This window comes from Triticum dicoccoides, chromosome 2A (assembly GCF_002162155.2).
Source record: "Triticum dicoccoides isolate Atlit2015 ecotype Zavitan chromosome 2A, WEW_v2.0, whole genome shotgun sequence".
NCBI classification, from domain to species: domain Eukaryota; kingdom Viridiplantae; phylum Streptophyta; class Magnoliopsida; order Poales; family Poaceae; genus Triticum; species Triticum dicoccoides.
The window spans coordinates 312,975,742-312,995,586 of record NC_041382.1 but is presented as its reverse complement, the minus strand read 5'-3'; the positions used below and the strand labels follow the sequence as shown (position 1 = coordinate 312,995,586).

The 19,845-nt window shown below is 43.3% G+C and overlaps 1 protein-coding gene across 8 annotated transcripts; it reads right to left on the bottom strand.

Moving 5' to 3' along the window:
• Positions 1-16,485: 16,485 nt before the first annotated feature.
• LOC119354454 (magnesium transporter MRS2-B-like) lies at positions 16,486-18,871 on the bottom strand. Of its 8 annotated transcripts, none has more exons than XM_037621179.1 (5): positions 18,734-18,871; positions 18,366-18,656; positions 18,124-18,177; positions 17,017-17,102; positions 16,486-16,916 (listed from the first exon to the last, which is right to left on the bottom strand). In XM_037621179.1, exons 1-5 carry the CDS (start codon positions 18,862-18,864, stop codon positions 16,795-16,797), a joined length of 684 nt encoding a protein of 227 aa, XP_037477076.1. In that variant the 5' UTR covers positions 18,865-18,871; the 3' UTR covers positions 16,486-16,794. The 8 variants fall into 8 exon arrangements, 5 of the variants coding, with proteins under 5 accessions (XP_037477076.1, XP_037477077.1, XP_037477080.1 ...); XM_037621180.1 differs by having other exon boundaries at positions 16,486-16,910; XM_037621183.1 differs by having other exon boundaries at positions 17,017-17,151; positions 18,124-18,182; positions 18,730-18,867.
• Between the last annotated feature and the right edge of the window lie 974 nt (positions 18,872-19,845).

Sequence of the window (19,845 nt, the reverse complement as noted above, 5' to 3'; positions counted from 1 at the left end):
TCCTTGTTGCCCCTGCTTCATCATCGTTGACTCGATCAATGTGATCGACGACCAAAGACCCACACATCACTTCACCCCCTTAGTTGTACGGCTCTGCATAGTTACTATCGAGTGCCGAGGGTGATACCTAGTAGCGCACTCCTGATGATAAATCTATAGCATAGCTATTCGCTCGTGGTCATCGAGGGTGATTCCTCCTTCACCACTTCCGATACGACTCTGTCATAAACCCCTCAAGTGTGAACCTTGAGGGTGATTCCTCCTACGTTTACCTTGATGATTACATCGAGTGGAATCCACCGATGGTGATTCCTCGGGGTTTCACCCATGATGTTTGGACACACGGTTAACTTGACTTCACTTGAGGCCTTTGTGAATGTCAGGCGGGCCCGGAGAGCACCCGAGGAGTTAAAGTGGCGGTTGGCTGTTTAGCGGTATCACCTAGGAGGGGGTGGTAGCTCCAGACTTGTCTCAACAGCCATCACTTCTTTTAATTGTTAATGCACTAAAAGATTTGGGTATTTGATCTGAGTTGGCCACTGGCCTTTACACATTAACCACCACACGGGAACAGTTATGGGCACTCGGCATCGTAGTATTAGCCGAAGCTTTGTCAGACGTCCAGTTCAGCATTACGGCATGGCCTGGTCCATGCCCCAGTGGAGGTGGCCTATATCGCCCTGCACGCAACAACTCGGAGTGTAACGGGCAATGGGCCCAAGACCCCAGAGTGGTTAGGACGTAGACCGGCGGGGACCTCTCTACTAAGCCTAGGTGGGGCTATGATGTGTTGATCTTCCGAGGCCAGGCATTGACCCAGGAAAGTGTGTCCGGCCAAATTAATCAAGCGTGTTGGGAAATGTGGTGCACCCCTGCAGAGAAATTTATCTATTCAAATACTCTGTCCATGGTAATGGACGTTCAGACTTGTATCCTGATCTATTACAACAAGAACTAGTTACTTGAGATATGTGATGGATATGTGGCTCCGAGATTGCTTTCTCGCAAGGAGTCGAGGAATGATCTCTGGGCATTAATACTACAACATGTTTGCTAAATATAAACTGCTATTATATACTCTTTTGAATGTTGTTCGATAGGCTAGGCCTTCCCTTCTATTCTGGCATTCTGTAGTTCAGTCCACAGATACAACCCTTCCACTTGATATCAATGCATACTTAGTATAGATCTGATGCTTGCGAGTACATTGGATGAGTACTCACATTTGCTTTGCTACCCCTTTTCCCCCTTCTTTCTTCTTTACGGTTGTTGCAACTAGATGGTGGATCCCAGGAGCCAAATGCCACCGTCGACGTCGTCTTCTACCCGATGGTGCTTGCTACTACGTGGAGACCGCCGATGACCAGGAGTAGTTATGAGGTCCCAGGCAGGAGGTCTTGCCTCTTCGATCGTTATTGCTTTTGTGTTTTCCTTCTCAAGGCATCCTTATTTAACTTATGTTTGTACTCAGATATTGTTGCTTTCACTGACTTGTTTGTAACCGAGCTTCTGTATTCGAGCCCTCAAGGCCCCTGGCTTGTATTATGAAGCTTGTATTATTTTAATTTGTGTTTAGAGTTGTGTTGTGATATCTTCCCTTGAGTCCCTGATCTTGATTGTACACGTTTGCGTGTATGATTAGTGTACGGTCGAATCAGGTGCGTCACAATCTAGTACGAAGTAGTACTGTGCCCCCCCCCCCCACACACACACACTTTGAGCCGGTGGGAGGGGGCATCTCACCAAGGCGTATTGTAAGACCAACCAAGAAGAATCACCCACCTTGGTTGTATAACCTCTATTGTTTGTTGGGTAAAGTCATGCATTGACGTTCCACACGCGCCCCCACAAAATAGGCTAGTTAGTCGCCAATAACCACGCGAGGGAGTGCCTGAAGACAACCACTGCGTGCATGTGGCCCAAATATATGTATGAAGTGTCATGTGGTGTTTGAATATACCTAATGCACAACTTTGATGTGGCCGCGTGCTTTTGGAATCGGAAAGTCCCCACACGGAGCGAGGGTTCACGACACATAGTATACTATATATATAGGGATTCATGTGTATATGAGCCCTCAAACTTAGGTCTCAAATCTCAGCATGATCGACATACGACTATACAGTAACGTGAACCAAGAGAAGAAGAATGCACCCTGGTAACCTCTCTCGCATTGTTGGTCGAACTGATGGACGTCCACATGGGCCTGCTACTTGTTGAGCTTGCGTTGGTTTTTCCCTTGAAGACTAAAGGCTGATGTATCAAAGTAGAGTAAGTATTTCCCTTAGTTTTTCCCTTTCATTGGTTTTTCCCTTAGTTTTTCCCTTGCGTTGGTTTTTCCCTTGACGATATCTAAGGCAATGATCATGAATATAGGCATCACGTCCGTTTCAAGTAGACTGAAACGATTCTGCGTCTACTACTATTACTCCACACATCGACCGCTATCCAGCATGCATCTAGAGTATTAAGTTCATAAAGAACGGAGTAACGCATTAAGCAAGATGACATGATGTAGAGGAATTAACTCAAGCAACATGAAGAAAACCCCATCTTTTTATCCTCGATGGCAACAATACAATATGTGTCTTGCTGCCCCTACTATCACTGGGAAAGGACACCGCAAGATTGAACCCAAAGCTAAGCACTTCTCTCATTGCAAGAAAAACCAATCTAGTTGGCCAAACCAACTCGATAGTTCAAAGAGACTTGCAAAGATATCAAATCATGCATATAATAATTCAGAGGATATTCAAATAATATTCATAGATAAGCTTATCATAAATCCACAATTCATTGGATCTCGGCAAACACACCGCAAAAGAAGCATTACATCGAATAGATCTCCAAGAACAACGAGGAGAACATGGTATTGAGAATCACAGAGGGAGAAGAACCATCTAGCTACTAGCTATGGACCCATAGCTATGTGGTAAACTACTCATGCTTCATCGAAAGGGTAATGGTGTTGATGTAGAAGCCCTCCGTGATCGAATCCCTCTCCAGCAGGATGCCAGAAAAGGCCCCTAGATGGGATCTCACCGGTACAGAAGGTTGCGATGGTGGAAAAGTGTTTTCGTGGATCTCTCTGTTGGTTTTGGGATATATGAGAATATATAGGCGAAGAAACTAGGTCGGTGCAGTCATGAGGGCCCCACAAGGGTGGTGGGCGCGCCCTACTGTAACGCCCATGATGCGGCTATATCTCCCACGTGTCGAGGCACGACTTAGAGGCATAACCGCATTGTGGTTTTGTCGCAAGAAGGGTCATCTTCACACAATCCAATGTACTGAACAAGAAAGGGATAAAGAGAGTTAGCTTACAATCGCCACTTCCCACAATACTTAAATAATTCATACATCATCCAAAATACACAGATAGACCGACTACGGTCAACTCCAAATGAAAAGAATATAAACCCCAAATGCTAGATCCTCGATCGTCCCAACTGGGCTCCACTACTGATCATCAGGAAACGAAACATAGTATCGACCAAGGTCCTCGTCGATCTCCCACTTGAGTTTGGTAGCATCACCTGCACTGGTATCATCGGCACCTACAACTGTTTTGGTAGTATCTGTGTGTCACAAGGACTCGGCAATCCCAAAACCCGCGAGATCAAGACTATTTAAGCTTATGGGTAGGATAAGGTAATGAGGTGGAGTTGCAGCAAGCGCTAAGCAAATGTAGTGGCTATAATACGAAAATAAGAGTAAGATGAGAAGCTACGCAACGGTCGTGAAGCTAGAAGTGATCAATAAGTGATCCTGAAACTACTTACATTCAAACATAACCCAAACCGTGTTCACTTCCTGGACTCTGCTGAAAAGAGACCATCACGGCTACACACCCGGGTTGATTCATTTTAATTAAGTCAAGTGTCAAGTTCAATACAACCGGATATTAACAAATTCCCATCTGCCACATAACCACAAGCACGGCTCTCAAAAGTTTATACCCTGCAGGGCTGTCACAACTTAGCCCATCAGAAGCTCTCACGATCAACGAAGGATATCCGTTTTCCCGGAAAGACCCAATCAGTCTCCGAATCCCGGTTACAAGACATTTCGACAATGGTAAAACAAGACCAGCAAGACCGCCCGATGTACCGACAAATCCCGATAGGAGTTACACATATCTCGTTCTCAGGGCACATCGGATGGGCAGACGTTGGGTTGGCTGAGACCGTGGTTGCCCAGGGGGCGCCGGACATCGCCCTGTTCGGACGAACACTCGGAGGAACACTAGCCCGGGGGGGTTAAAATAAAGATGACCCTCGGGTTTGCAAGTCCCAAGGGAAAAGGCTTAGGTTGTTGGGAAAATGTATAACCAAGGTTGGGCCTTGCTGGAGGAGTTTTATTAAAAGCGAATTGTCAAGGGGGTCCCATAACCCCAACCGTGTAAGGAACGCAAAATCAGGGAACATAACACTGGTATGACGGAAACTATGGCGGCAAGAGTGGAACAAATCACCGAGAAGAAGGCCAAGCCTTCCACCCTTTGCCAAGTATATAGATGCATTAATTAAATAAGAGATAATATGACATCCCAACATATCCATGTTTCAACATGGAACATCCTGCAAGGCACCTTCAACTAGCAACGCTATAAGAGGGGCTGAACAAAAGTGGTAACTTAGGCAAACAACGGTTTGCTAGGAAGGTCGGTTAGAGGCTTGACATTGCAATATGGGGGCATGAAAAACAAGTGTTAGGTAGCGCGACATAGCGGTAGAACGAACAACTAGCAAGCAAAGATAGAAATGAAATCGAGGGTAATGGTCATCTTGCCTGCAAAGTTCTCACAGTAGTCGAAAGCTTGCTCCTCGTTAGCGTACGCAACAGGTTCCTCATTCACGAACTTGTCTCCCAGCTCTACCCAAAGCAAGAACACAAGCAACAGATCAACAATCAATCACGGTGCAATGCCCAAGCAACATGATGCAAGACATGGCATGGAATGCAAGGTATGATGTGCATTGCATATGGGTACTTCGGAAGGGAAAAGATGATCGAGGTATCAACTTGGCAAACCAAGTATGCCACTAGAGAGATGAGGTGACTTCGGCCAAAATTGATATAAGGATCACCGAAAACGGATGCACGGTTTTCAAATGACAAGCAAAACAAGGATGATGCAAAACTTCGATTAACAGGATCATAGCACTTAGGATGCAACAAGAAACTATGCTACAACACTCCAAAATAGCAACAAAGCACGTGAATTAAAGTACAGGTGAAGCTCTACAAATCATGAACACTAAGCTACTACTAGTTCTCACTAGAACAAGCTCAAAATAGCATGGCAAAAATGCAAATGATAACAGCTACACAGACTGAGAAAATACTAAACATGTCAAAACTACATCAGGAAGCAATGTTTAGAGCTAGCAAACAACATGCTAGAGGAACATACCATGGCAAACAAAGGCATGGCATGCTAGTACTAAATACATATAACAAAACTCCCTTACTGAACTTTACCCGAAGATGCATGCAAAATATGGTAGCACCCATGCAAACATGGCAAGTTATATGAACAGTTTCAGACTTAGAAGAAAAACAGAGCATGGGAGGAATAGATTCATGATAACAACTTTGCGATCTCAAACCACTCACCAAAAAGAATTTCATGGCATAACAAGGTAACCAACAGTAAATAGAAATGTTCAAGAAGCTAAGCATGGCAAGAGAAAGTTCATAGGGTACATGTATCACTAGCAACACTCATGGCAAAGTTGAATCTCATGTTAACAATCTGCCAGGAACAATATTTAGAAAAAATAGAGCATGGAGAAGACATGCTAGATTACTCCATAATTACAACCAGAAGCATGAATGGATAGAGAAATACTACATATTCAACACACTCTTACTGAACTATCTGAAAATGTGCATGGATCTCATGGTAGCAACAAGTTTACATAGCATAAAAAAGTAACAGGAAAAGAAACCTCATGAAGCCTACTTTGCATGCTTGTGCTAGTCACCACATAACTCACAAAAATACTAGGCTTGCACCTCTGTAAAGATGGCATTATGGAGCTCATAGAACATGTAGACATCATGGTCATAGTATGCACACACAAAATGCAATGAAAATGACAAATCATCAAGTTATGTTAAATTCCAGCAGTCAACATCATATAGCAGTTTTGCAACGAGGATTAGGGCATTAATATGGACTTTAACATTCACACAAATGATACTAACATGAAGAGCATCACGAGGCGAACATTTTGATATATCATGCATGCAAAACGGACCTACGGTCATGGAGGTATGACATGATGAACAAGGGCATAAAATGTTACAGATTTCGGGACATAGAAAGAGGGGTCAACCTTCGAATTAGGGTTTCGGCCACGGACTTCGAGGATCGCTGAATCTCGCTGGAACTTGGACGGGGAATGGCGACCGGAGCTTGGGAGGGTTGCCGGAGCTTGGGTTCGGCTGGATCTGGCTGGGAGGGGGTCGGCGGAGTGGACGGCGGCGGCGAGGTCGGATGGGCAAGACGGGGAGGTCGGACGGGCGAAATTTGACAGTTGGTGCATCAAACGACCTCCAAATGGAATGAAATTTGGCAGGCGGCCTACTGGTGATGTACCAAGGCCACTCGACAAATCTCGACCCATTCCGAGAACATTTTTCTTCCGCTCACGAAACGAGATTGGAGGGGTGCAATGGGTGCATGTGGGAGTGTTGGATTACGAAACAGACAACGGGGAAATGACCGGATGCATGAAACAAACACGAATGCAAATGAGATGCACATGATGACATGAGATGAAATGCATGACATGAACAAAATACAAAACAAAGACAAAAACCCAACCACGAAGGGAATATCATATCACATAGCCAGTAATGGCAAGAGTTGGAGTTACAAATATGGAAGTTACATCCGGGGTGTTACACCTAGACCCATGGGCACGCCCTCCGTCCTTGTGGCTGCCCTTCTGTTTGGTTCCTTTTTACGAAACTCTAAAACAAGGAAAAACAGGAACTGGCACTGGCACTGGGCTCTAGGTTAATAGATTGGTCCCAAAATAATATAAAATAGCATATTAATGCATATAAAACATCCAAAGCAGATAATATAATAGCATGGAACAATAAAAAATTATAGATATGTTGGAGACGTATCAAGCATCCCCAAGCTTAATTCCGGCTCATCCTCGAGTAGCTAAATGTCAAAAACAGAATTGTTGATGTGGAATGCTACCTAACATATTTTTCCATGTAATTTCTTTTATTGTGGCATTAATGTTCAGATCCGTATGATTCAAAACAAAAGTTTAATATTGACATAAAAACAGTAACACTTCAAGCACACTAACAAGGCAATTATGTCTTCTCAAAAATAGCATGGCCAAAGAAAGCTTATCCCTACAAAATCATATAGTCTGGCTATCATCCATCTTTATCACACAAAATATTCAAATCATGCACAACCCCGATGACAAGCCAAGCAATTGTTTCATACTTTTGGTGTTCTCAAACCTTTTCAAATTTCACGCAATACATGAGCGTGAGCCATGGACATAGCACTATAGTTGGAATAGAAGGTGGCTATGGAGAAGACAAAAAAAGGAGATAGTCTCACATCAACTAGGCGTATCAACGGGCTATGGAGATGCCCATCAATAGATATCAATGTGAGTGAGTAGGGATTTCCATGCAACGGATGCACTAGAGCCATAAGTTTTGAAAGCTCAAAAAGAAAAACTAATTGGGTGTGCATCCAACTTACTTGCTCATGAAGACCTAGGGCAATTTGAGGAAGCCCATCGTTGGAATATACAAGTCAAGTTCTTTAATGAAAAATTCCCACTAGTATATGGAAGTGACAAAATAGGAGACTCTCTATCATGAAGATCATGGTGCTACTTTGAAGCACAAGTGTGGTAAAATGATAGTAACATTTCCCCTTCTCTCTTTTTCTCTCTCTTTTTTCTCTCTTTTTTGGGCCTTCCCTTTTTTTGGCATTTTCTATTTTTTTCCTCACATGGGGCAATTCTCTAATAATGAAGATCATCACACTTTTATTTACTTACAACTCAAAAATTTCAACTTGATACTAGAACAAAATATGACTCTATATGAATGCCTCCGGCGGTGTACCGAGATGTGCAATGACTCAAGAGTGACATGTATGAAAGAATTATAAATGGTGGCTTTGCCACAAATACGATGTGAACAACATGATCATGCAAAGCAAGATGACAATGATGATGTGTGTCATAATAAATGGAATGGTGGAAAGTTGCATGGCAATATATATCAGAATGGCTATGGAAATGCCATAATAGGTAGGTATGGTGGCTGTTTTGAGGAAGGTATATGGTGGGTTTATGGTATTGGCGAAAGTTGTGCGGTAGTAGAGAGGCTAGCAATGGTGGAAGGGTGAGAGTGTGTATAATCCATGGGCTCAACGTTAGTCATAAAGAACTCACATACTTATTGTAAAAATCTATTAGTCATCATAACAAAGTACTACGAGCATCCTCCTAGGGGGATATGTTGGTAGGAAAGGACCATCGCTCGTCCCCGGCCGCCACTCATAAGTCAGATAATCAAAAAATATCTCATGCTCCAACTTCGTTACATAACGGTTCACCATACGTGCATGCTACGTGACTCACAAACCTCAACACAAGTATTTCTCAAATTCACAACTACTCACTAGCATGACTCTAATATCACTATCTTCATATCTCAAAACAATCATAAGGAATCAAACTTCTCATATTATTCAATGCACTTTATATGAAAGTTTTTATTATATCCCTCTTGGATGCCTATCATATGTAACACCCACGATGCGGCTATATCTCCCACGTGTCGAGGCACGACTTAGAGGCATAACCGCATGGTGGTTTAGTCGCAAGTGGGGTAATATTCACTCAATCCCATGTACTGAATAAGAAAGGGATAAAGAGTTGGCTTACAATCGCCACTTCACAAAAATAATAAGTTAAACATACATCATCCAAAGTACAATCAAAGGTCCGACTACGGAACCAAAATAAAGGAAGACAACCCCAAATGCTAGATCCCCGATCGTCCCAACTGGGCTACACTATTGATCATCAGGAAACGAAACGTAGTAACGACCCAGATCCTTGTCGAACTCCCACTTGAGTTCGGTAGCATCACCTGCACTGGTATCATCGGCACCTGCAACTGTTTGGAAGTATCCGTGAGTCACGAGGACTCAGCAATCTCACACCTGCGAGATCAAGACTATTTAAGCTTATGGGTAGGGTAAGGTAATGAGGTGGAGCTGCAGCAAGCACTAAGCATATCTGGTGGCTAATATACGCGAATAAGAGCGAGAAGAGAAGCAACACAACGCAACGGTTGAGAAGCTAGAAGTGATCAAGAAGTGATCCTGAAACAACTTACGTTCAAGCATAACACAAGAACGTGTTCACTTCCCGGACTCCGCCAAAAAGAGACCATCACGGCTACACATGTAGTTGATTCATTTTAATTAAGTCAAGTGTCAAGTTATCTACAACCGGATATTAACAAATTCCCATTAGACACATAACCGCGGGCAGGGCTCTCAAAAGTTTAAACCCTGCAGGGGTGTCCCAACTTAGCCCATATAACAAGCTCTGATGGTCAACGAAGGATATTCCTTCTCCCGAAAAGACCCGATCAGTCTCAGAATCCCGATTACAAGACATTTCGACAATGGTAAAACAAGACCAGCAAAGCTGCCCGATGTGCCGACAAATCCCGATAGGAGTCGCATGTATCTCGTTCTCAGGGCACACCGGATGAACACTAAGTACGGCAACCGAAGATACCCCAAGTGGCCTAGGGGCGTCACCGCAAGTGGCTCTCTTTTGGACCAACACTCAGAGGAGCACTGGCCCAGGGGTTAAAATAAAGATGACCCTTGAGTCTGCAGAACCCAAGGGAAAAATTCTTAGGTGGAAAATGTAAAACCAAGGTTGAGCCTTGCCGGAGTAGTTTTATTCGAAGTGAACTGTCAAGGGGTTCCCATAACACCCAACCGTGTAAGGAACGCAAAATCAAGGAACATAACACCGGTATGACGGAAACTAGGGCGGCAAGAGTGGAACAAAACACCAGGCATAAGGCCGAGCCTTCCACCTTTACCAAGTATATAGATGCACTAAATTAAATAAGAGCTAATGTGATATCCCAACATATCCATGTTCCAACATGGAACAAACTTCAACTTCACCTGCAACTAGCAACGCTATAAGAGGGGCTGAGCAAAAGCGGTAACATAGCCAAACAACGGTTTGCTAGGAAGGTGGGTTAGAGGCTTGACATGACAATATGGGAGGCATGATATAACAAGTGTTAGGTAGCGCGACATAGCGATAGAGCGAACAACTAGCAAGCAAAGATAGAAGTGATTTCGAGGGTATGGTCATCTTGCCTGAGATACCGCAAGGAAGAAGAACGAGTCCATGAAGAAGACAAACAGACGTAGTCGAACGAATCCTCACAACTCCCGAAAGGAACCGAAGCTAACGAGAGAAACAAACCGGAAAGAAGCAAGCAGCATGGTAAACACACAAGCATAACAAGGCATGATGCACAAACAAGTATGATGCATGTCCGGTTAAAATATGCATGGCATGGCAAAATGCACAAACAAAACCACAAGTCAAGTGGAGCTCAATATGCAACGAGTTGCATATTGACAAAACACCACATTCGGTTATTTAGTTCTCTCCCATTTATGTACCCAACAATACTAAATGTTGTCAAACATTGCAAGAGGTGTAGCATAAGTAAACTAACTATTTCAGCAAGTTTAAAGGAGACCGGAAATAACAAACAACAATTCCGGTAAATCCCCATATGTCATTTAGCAATTTAAGCAAACAATAATTTAAACATTCTTGATGTTGTTATACTGATGCGGATGACAAATACAAGTTTATGCAATTTTATGAAAATGTTACGTGAGCATCTTATGAAGCATTTGTCATCGTGGCAGAAACGAAAGGGGTGCCATGGCAACGACAACGGAAATGGTGCCACGGCAACATTGTGATGATTCGACAACTCATCGAGATGTCCGTGCAAAAGAAGGTGGATGTGCGAAACATGCAAGAGTGACGGGGAGTGATCCCGGATACCGGGTGTCCCATGTGTGGGTAGCATGGCAAAAGAGAGGCAATGTGCATCGACAGTTCATACTCGAGGCAAACAAGGGTGCATCTAATACAACGTGCATTCATTCTCAGAAAGTCGTATCGGTGGTTATAACTTTGAAGCGTGTGTTTTTTAGGCGGTTCGAGTTTGTAGTGGAAGTAGACGTTCTCGTGATGTAGTGGAAGTTGTCATTCACGGAAGTCGTGGGAGTAGTGGTACACGTTCGTTTTTAGAGAGGTACTTGACGCTCTTCGCGATTCCGGAGCCGTGGTTCACGTTTTGTAGTCGTATACAATCCATAGATGTTCGGGGTCGTAGTGAGGAAATTGAGGTCCATGGGGTCTTCGAGGGTCGACAATAGTGGTACATACGTCATTGGGGTACTTGTGGATCCGAGAGGTACTTGGTGGAATGCACGTCGATGGTAGTTGTACTCATATCGTCGTGGTACTTGGAGATATCCGTGCGTAGAGGTACTTGGCAGTTTCGTGTAGACGAACTTGAGGTACTCCGGGGCAGAGGTCTCAACATTACAACGGTGGTCTCGACGCATCCAGATCGAAGCAAGGCCAAGGGGCCTCGGGCATCGTAGATCGAGGCAGCGGCGGGCGCTCGTCTCCTGCTCGAAGCAGAGGCAAGGCTGACGGCACAAGGATCGGTGGTGCGTGGAAGCGCGGGAGGATGCAGGCCGGCGAAGCGGCGCGCGAGGCGGTCGGAGCAGAGGACGCAATCCATCGCACCATCAACAGCTAGGGGAGCCCGGCGGACGACGGATAGTAGCAGAGGTTGTAGGCTGGCGAAGGGCTCGCCGAAGCATCTAGTGCTCAAGGAGGCCGAGGCATGGTGCAGGGGAGCGACGGAGGCATCACACCGGACGACGGCGATGCATAGGAGGTGGCCGACGTTCGCCATACGAACTCGAGGGAGGAGGCGCCGGGCAGCGCGCGGACACGGAGGAGAGGGAAGGCGCGGCGGTGGTAGGAGAAAGAACGTGCGAGGGGAGCTCTCCCGGTGGCTGGGGAATCGAGTGCTCACATGCGCATAGGCGTCCTTGGGCGACGACGCATAGGAGGAAGACGAGGTAAGAGATAGGGATCGGGAGAGACACGAGGGTTAGCTAGGGCGGCTGGGCCAATGAGCTGGCACGGGAGGCCCGGTTGGTTAGGCTGCGGTCTAGGTGCGGCTGGGCTAGGTGCAGATGGACCGAAATAGTTGGGCTGGCACTCTTCTCTCTCCCTCTAATTTTCTTTAACAGAAAATCAATTAGAGAGAAGAAAAAGAAAGAGACGGCTAGGGAAATAATTGGAAAAAGCGGATAATTCAAAAGAAAATTGAATTTAATTCAAAAGCATTTGGATTTAATTCAAATGGTTTGAGCAAGGGGTAGGATTTTGAAGTGCCCAAAAATGTTCGGATTTTTGGAGGAACCTCGGTAAATGGGAAGAGAATTTTGGGTAAGGTTTTGAAGTCAAGCTTGAACTAGAAAAGATATGAGGAATATTTGCAAGTTTGTTTATGGGTGATTCTGAAAAATGGAATATTTTATAATAGCTCCCTAAATATCGGGAGGGTATGTTTTAAACAGAAACCACAATGTGAGTTCCCTCAATTTAAATGGAACATAAATCCATGCAATTTGTTTAAGTGAGTTTTAGTTAGCTTTGAGAAAATGATGGCATGATGACATGATGCAATGCAAAATATGCAAAGAGGAATACAACAAGCAAAACAAATCACATGACGTATCTCAGAAACCATGGAAGGCATCTAGAGCGACGGTCTCGGGGCGTCACATCATATTAGGACTAAATTTATAACCAAAGCAAATTATCATGCTGTTTAGAGACTCTCAAAATAATATAAGTGTAGCACGAGAGTTCATGAATTTCTATAAAATAAAACCACCGTCGTTCTCTAAAAAGATATAAATGAAGCACTAGAGCAATATTGCCTAGCTCAACAGATATAAGTGAAGCACATATAGTATTCTAATAAATCATGCCTAGCTCAAAAGGTGTGTATAGCAAGGATAAATTTGGAAAACTAAAAAGCAAAGACTCAAATCATACAAGACGCTCCAAGCAAAACAGATATCATGTGGTGAATAAAAATATAGCCTCAAGTAAAGTTATCGATAGACGTAGACGAAAGAGGGGATGCCCCGGAGGGCATCCCCAAGCTTTGGCTCTTGGTTGTCCTCGATTATTACCTTGGGTGCCTTGGGAATCCCCAAGCTTAGGCTCTTGCCACTCTGTATTCCATAGTTCATGAAATCTTTACTCAAAACATGAAAACTTCACAACACAAAACTCAACAGAAAATCTCATAAGCTCCGTTAGTATAAGAAAATAAATCACCGCTTTTGGTACTATTGTGAACTCATTTTTTATTTATATTGGTGTAACTAGCAAAAGGGCCCGTGTGTTGCAACGGAGTTAAAAAATCCTAAAGTATCAACTTAAAGGTATTTCTATTATGAGCATGTGCATAAAGCTGATCGGTTTATCATATGACCACTAACGTCCTTGCATTCTGTTAAACATGTCTATTTTATTTACTAAGACACCCGCTGTTGAAATTTTAGGAAATTCACACAGTTAGTAAAAAATGCAATACATAAAAAACATACATAACTTTGTGTGGCAGCTCGTCGGTGCACTGCTTCTTAATGAGGGCAGCTGCGGCTTGGCTTCGTGTGCTTTTCGGAACAACGTGTATAAGGACCGAGTCAACCAGGCCTTTTCCTTGAAGTTTTCTTATCCCTGATACTTTACTTTTTTCATGTGCAACATGTCTGGGCATCTTAGGCTTTTGTTGCATCAGTACTACATCTAAACTATAATGTTTGTTTCATGTTATTTGCTTTGATTTGAATTGAGGTTTTTTAAAAACCCTCACTTGAATTTCATTAAATTAGCCAACCAAATGAAATTCAAATAAGTAATTTTATGGATCTTCGATCTATCTAAATTGAGGGAATTCCGGTGGTGGTTCTTTTTATTACTCATGAACATAGCCCCCAAAAATATTAGGGAGCTAAAAATAACAATCCCATTCATTTCGAATTAAGCAGAGCCCACTCTTAATTTAAACTTCTTAATTAAATAGAAGTTCCAGTTCAAATAATTCATGTGGAGTTGGCACAACCCCAAAAGGCCAAAAAAATAGTTTCAAGTTTCTTCAAACCCAGTTGATTTTCAAATTCTTTTCTTAGGCGATTTTATAATTCTTAAACACCGCTCTCTCTTCCCTGTGGCCTCGATGTTGCGCACCCGATGACCGGCCGGCGAACCACCTCCGCTCCCACTCGCTCTCTTCCTCGCCGCACCTCTGTGTGCGCCTCCTCCTGCTGTGCATCAAGCGCTTCCAAGGTTGTGCGCCTTCGGCCATGGCAACCATCGCCAAGCTGCGCCCCCTCGCGTTCGCCAAGCTGCGCCCCCTCGCGTGGACCTGACCCCCTCGCATGGTGAACCACCTGACCGTCGTTGGACTCACTCTTCCTTGCTGCACCTCAGTGCTCCTCCTCTCCCGCTGTGCACCTGGCGTGAGCTGCGCGCACCTCCGGCCATGAACGCAGTCGCCCAACTGCGGCCCCGTAGCACTCCTGCACCTCCCGGCCTCCACTTATTCTCCTCTCGTCACCCGCGTTCCTCGCCCCTCAACAAGCTTTACTCCTCTTTGCCTCGCCAAGCCTGTTCAATGGTACTGCATCATCTTCTCCCATTGGCTCTCAGGGCTGCTTGTTGATTCCCAGTTGGCTTTGTTGATATTTCAGCTAACTTGGGAACATATATAAACTGAGACAACTCAACCTAACAGAACGAGGTGGGATTATTCAACACCTAAGCTAACTTTATCTAATTATTAAAAGCATGCATGTATCGATTGGAATTAACCTTGCTTCGTTCGGCACGAGGGCTTGGGTAATTGGGCCTAACTCCATATTCTCACTCCATCAGGCTACGTTTGGCTGGGTTGGCCAGAATATTTGGCCAGCTTTCGAACCAAAATTATTAAGAGCTAACCCAGTTTTATATCGCAACTTGGGTGCCAACTCAACTGGTTGTTGTTGTAGCGTAAGAACGGAAGCTTGTAAGTTCGAATCTCAGGAAAAAATTACTTTTTGCTATTATAGAATCGATGGCAGGTTAATTAACAGAATTATTTTCGTAGGTATATATAATAGATGACAGCTTAATTAACTAAAAACAGAAAACCGGATTAGTAAACATACGTACCAAAAACTCATGGGTGGTATCGCTCCGGACAGAATAGTCGTGCGTGGCGGGCCACATGATCATATGAATAATACCACCTCGGATGTAGAAAATAATATAGGTGAAAAAACTGAAAGCGTAAATTCACGGGAAGAAGCGTATTGTGACGGTGAACCCGACAAAATCAGTCCGTGCTTTATATATAAAAAAATATAAATAATAGCAAAAACTTGTGCGTTGCAACGGAGACCTAAATATTTTATAGTTCAATACCAATTATATGTGACAATTCTGTTAACCTGGAGAACAATCAGAAATTATAGAATAATGATGGCTACAAATAACAATGCACAGGAGAAACGAAATCACCTTTTTAAGTAAAAAACCATGAGCCAACATTCAAGTAATTTAGGTGCTGAGCTTTGTGCATAGTACTCCCTCCGTAAAAAATAAATATAAGAACGCTCTTATATTTCTTTACAGAGGGAATACTATGCTACATTATACAGTGGTGATGATACAAGTAGGGGAAAATTGAGTATTATGAAGTGAATCTATCAAACAACCCTGACTACTAATGATCAATCTAGATATTTATGTGACCTTCTAAATCAAGGCCCTTAAGATTCTTTTGATGCTAGCCTTACTTCATGTAAAGGGATATCAGATTGTTGATTGATGTCAAGCTCGTCCATCTTGTGATAAAGGTGTGCTGCTTTCTCTTCAGTTTTAGATGAGCAATAACAGTTCAGAAGTGCACCATAGGTTCGATGGTTCTTGGCCATCAAATTCTTTTTCAGCTACCTCAGTGACATGTATCTTTGTAAATGAGGTCCAACTGTTTTCCACGGTCAGTGTACGACATGTTCATACCCTTGTATCAAGAAAGAGCATCCGAGAGGACTAAGTTAGCTACAAACAAACTTCATTGTACTACATGAAGAATAAAGCATGAGAGACTGGATATCTCTGTTGTCAGTTTGGTTCACACCTCCGACCATGTTGGTCAACTGAAATACAATCCAGCCATAAGCTTGCTACTCAATTGAGATTATGAGCATTGTACTGAGCCTAAGATAAAGAAGAAACCTTGAACAGATTTGCTTTCAAGCCATCGGGATAACAAAAAGCTCAATCCACTTAGTATAGCCGAGTAACACATAAGGTTATGTCAGCTACAGTATTAGCAAACTAAAGTCTGAATCATCAATGCCAATTGAAGAACACATTTGTTCGCATTCCAAAGTCAGAGTGCATCAAATCAGTATAAAAAGAATCCAATGCATCCTTGCAAATCTCTAGTACATAATCACAAGTGAAAAAGGAAAAAACTATTTAGTAACACAAGGATGGTGCAAACTCAAGTTGAATCATTATCAATGGCAATTGAATCGCACTCATCTCTACTTCTGATCCTCTCCTGCCGCCCCTAACCTGCTGATTTTGCTCTCCGCTGCTGCCCTCGGCTGATGTACCTCTCCTTCTCCAATGAACTGTTGCTCCTAATCTTCTCTGAACCCAAACTGTTGCTGCTTCGCTTCCTCTCTAAACCTCATAACAAAATTTAGAAAGCTTAGAGTGCACCATAGCAAAATGTAGGTCTAGACATAGGGTAACAAAATTCTGATCTTGGGATCTTTAGATGAAGTACCTGCGATCAATTCCATGCGTGCAACACTCCAACTACTAAAAGAGTCATGTTCGAAGCTAGAGCCTCTTGGTAAGAGCTGAGGGATTCTACACCAACCAAACAACAAAGCACAAGGAGACCATGATGTATCAAGTCCTAGAAAATTGAGTATTAGTTGCATTTTTACTCAAAAATATTTTCAACTACTATTAGATGCTCCAATCTATATGCGCATGTCTAGAAATTCTAGGCTGCAAAACCAAAGAAAACGGGAAAGATCAAGACACACAATTGTTCCATTGCCTGAGAAGGTAAGCTGATCTTTACAGCATTCTATATATCTTATATCTTTGTGAGACCCGCGGACTCAATGCAGAAAACTCTTCTAATGGATATTTATATTATTGCTGCTAATGTCGGTCCTTTCAGCCTCGAATTACTGCTCCAGTTTAGACAGGAAGCCCCATTGTTCAGTATAGATGGCAGTTTATATGTGTTTTTAAAAGCAAGAGCACCACCTCATGCTATAGAAACCTAGATAGTAGACAACAAAAATGCCCATTTACAAAATCTCACAAACTTTAAGCTAGTAGTCCTGTGACCACAAGTTTATTACTATGGACATTTGCATTTGTCTACTTGTAGTATAATCATATAATGGGCTAGCACAAGTTCTAGTATATAGGATAGCATATGTACACATAAATGTAGACCAAATCTCATCGGCTAGAATTGTGAACCGAATCAATTAGAAGAATATAAACGGACCATATCCCCACAGAATAAGAGATGGCCAACTGCTCATCATACATATGATGATCAGAAGTGTGGAACAATTCACACGACAATATAGACGGCAACCATCACAGCCAGCTCGTAGTACATGTTATATGTAGAAGAAATCTGAACGCTCTATCTTAGAAAATGTCCAGTAGAAGATGCTGTCTTTCCCACACAGGAAAAGTCAGTGGTATCAACTAACTGAAAGCTTATCATCAGAAACAGATAGATAATATCCTGAGACAACTTTACAATAGCATATATCTGATCCTTCGATCTAAGTACACCTATGAATCGAAAAAGAAGAGACCGACAGAAAAATTACTAAAGGGTAACAGATGCAACCACCTCTCGCATTCATTCTCAAACTCTCCATTAGCGCCTGCCCCTGGAGTCCTGGACCTAAACTAACCCCAAATCAGCACAAGGAAAAATCAAGTTGGGTGTGAGTCCAGACCAGTGATGGTCGGTGCCGTTCCAGCAAGATAGAGAGGGATACCAGAGGGAGGGAAAGAGAGAGAGAGGAGAGTGGCTGCACACCGGCGGCGTATTGGAAGACCTCGTCAGCGGTCAAGTGAGTAGAGGATTACCTCTTGACGCATCGGATCAGCTTGGAGTTGACGACAATGATGCGCTCCCTGCTGAGGATCTTTGAGGAGACACCAAGAGTGGGACGAAGAGGCTGAGGACACGGGTGGGCAGCTCGCAGCTGTACATCATGGTGGCGTTGTTGACCTCGAGCGTCTGCACGGAGGCTGCAGAGGCCTTCACGATCCAGCTGCGCTCGACGCCCCCACGCGGATCTGCCGCCGCCGCACTTCTTGAGGTTAGGAACGTCGAGGATGCCCTGAGCAGCAGATCCACCAACGAGTAGGATCATTCTTTCATGAGATAAATCGAGTAGGATCAGGGAGGTACCGGGAGCAGGATCAAGGTGCTGGGATGGAGTCGCACCTACAGGGGGGACGGGGACGCAAGAAGTGGAGGAGAGGCCGAGAGGGCCGCAAGCGGAGGGGAGAGCCGGACGGCCGACGAGCTCGCCGACGAGCGCCCAGCCGAAGCTGTCCCACCTTCCACCTTCTCTGCCATTGGATAAGATGAACAGAAGAGCATGGGAGGAATTCTGACATAATACAAGGGTTAATTTGCAAAATCGAATCTTTTTTTCCAGATCCACTTAAATAAGGACTGCGGGTTTAATTATCAAAATCACATGGCCTCTTTCACAAAAACGCTGCAACGATGGACCAGACAGACTCAAACCGTGCTTTATTATTATAGGAAAAGATATCTACTGTATTCCAACTTTTCCATGCTTCATACCCCCCGTTACTAGCCATAGATTCATCAAAATAAGAAAACAACACATAGAAAACAAAATCTGTCAAAAACAGAACAATTTGTAGCAATCTGGATATTTGGAATACTTCTTTAACTTCAAAAATTCTGAAAAAGTAGTAAATCCTAAGCAATTTGTTTATTAATCTTCTGCAAAAAGAAGCAACATTTTATCACGCTTCTATGATTTTTAACAATTCTGAGACTAAGCACAAAAGTTTATGTTTTTCAGCAAGATCAAATGAACTATCACCGTAAGCTATCATAAAGGTCTTACTCGGAACAAGCACTAATTAAAACACAAAACCACATCTAACCAGAGGCTATATGAATTATTTAATGCAAAACAGAACCCAAAAAGAAAAAGAAAATTGGGTTGCCTCCCAACAAGCGCTATTGTTTAACGCCCTTAGCTAGGCATAAAACATGAATAGATGTAAGTATTATCATCTTTGGAATACAATCCATAAGTGGCTCTCATAATAGATTCATAAGGCAATCTAATTTTCTTTCTTGGAAAGTGTTCCATGCCTTTCCTTAATGGAAATTGAAATCTAATATTTCTTCTTTCATATCAATAATTGCACAATCGTTATAAGGAAAGGTCTACCAAGAATAATAGGACCTGTAGGATTGCATTCTACAAGAACAATGAAATCTACGGGCACATAATTCCTATTTGGAACAATAAGATGTAACACCCACGATGCGACTATATCTCCCATATGTCGA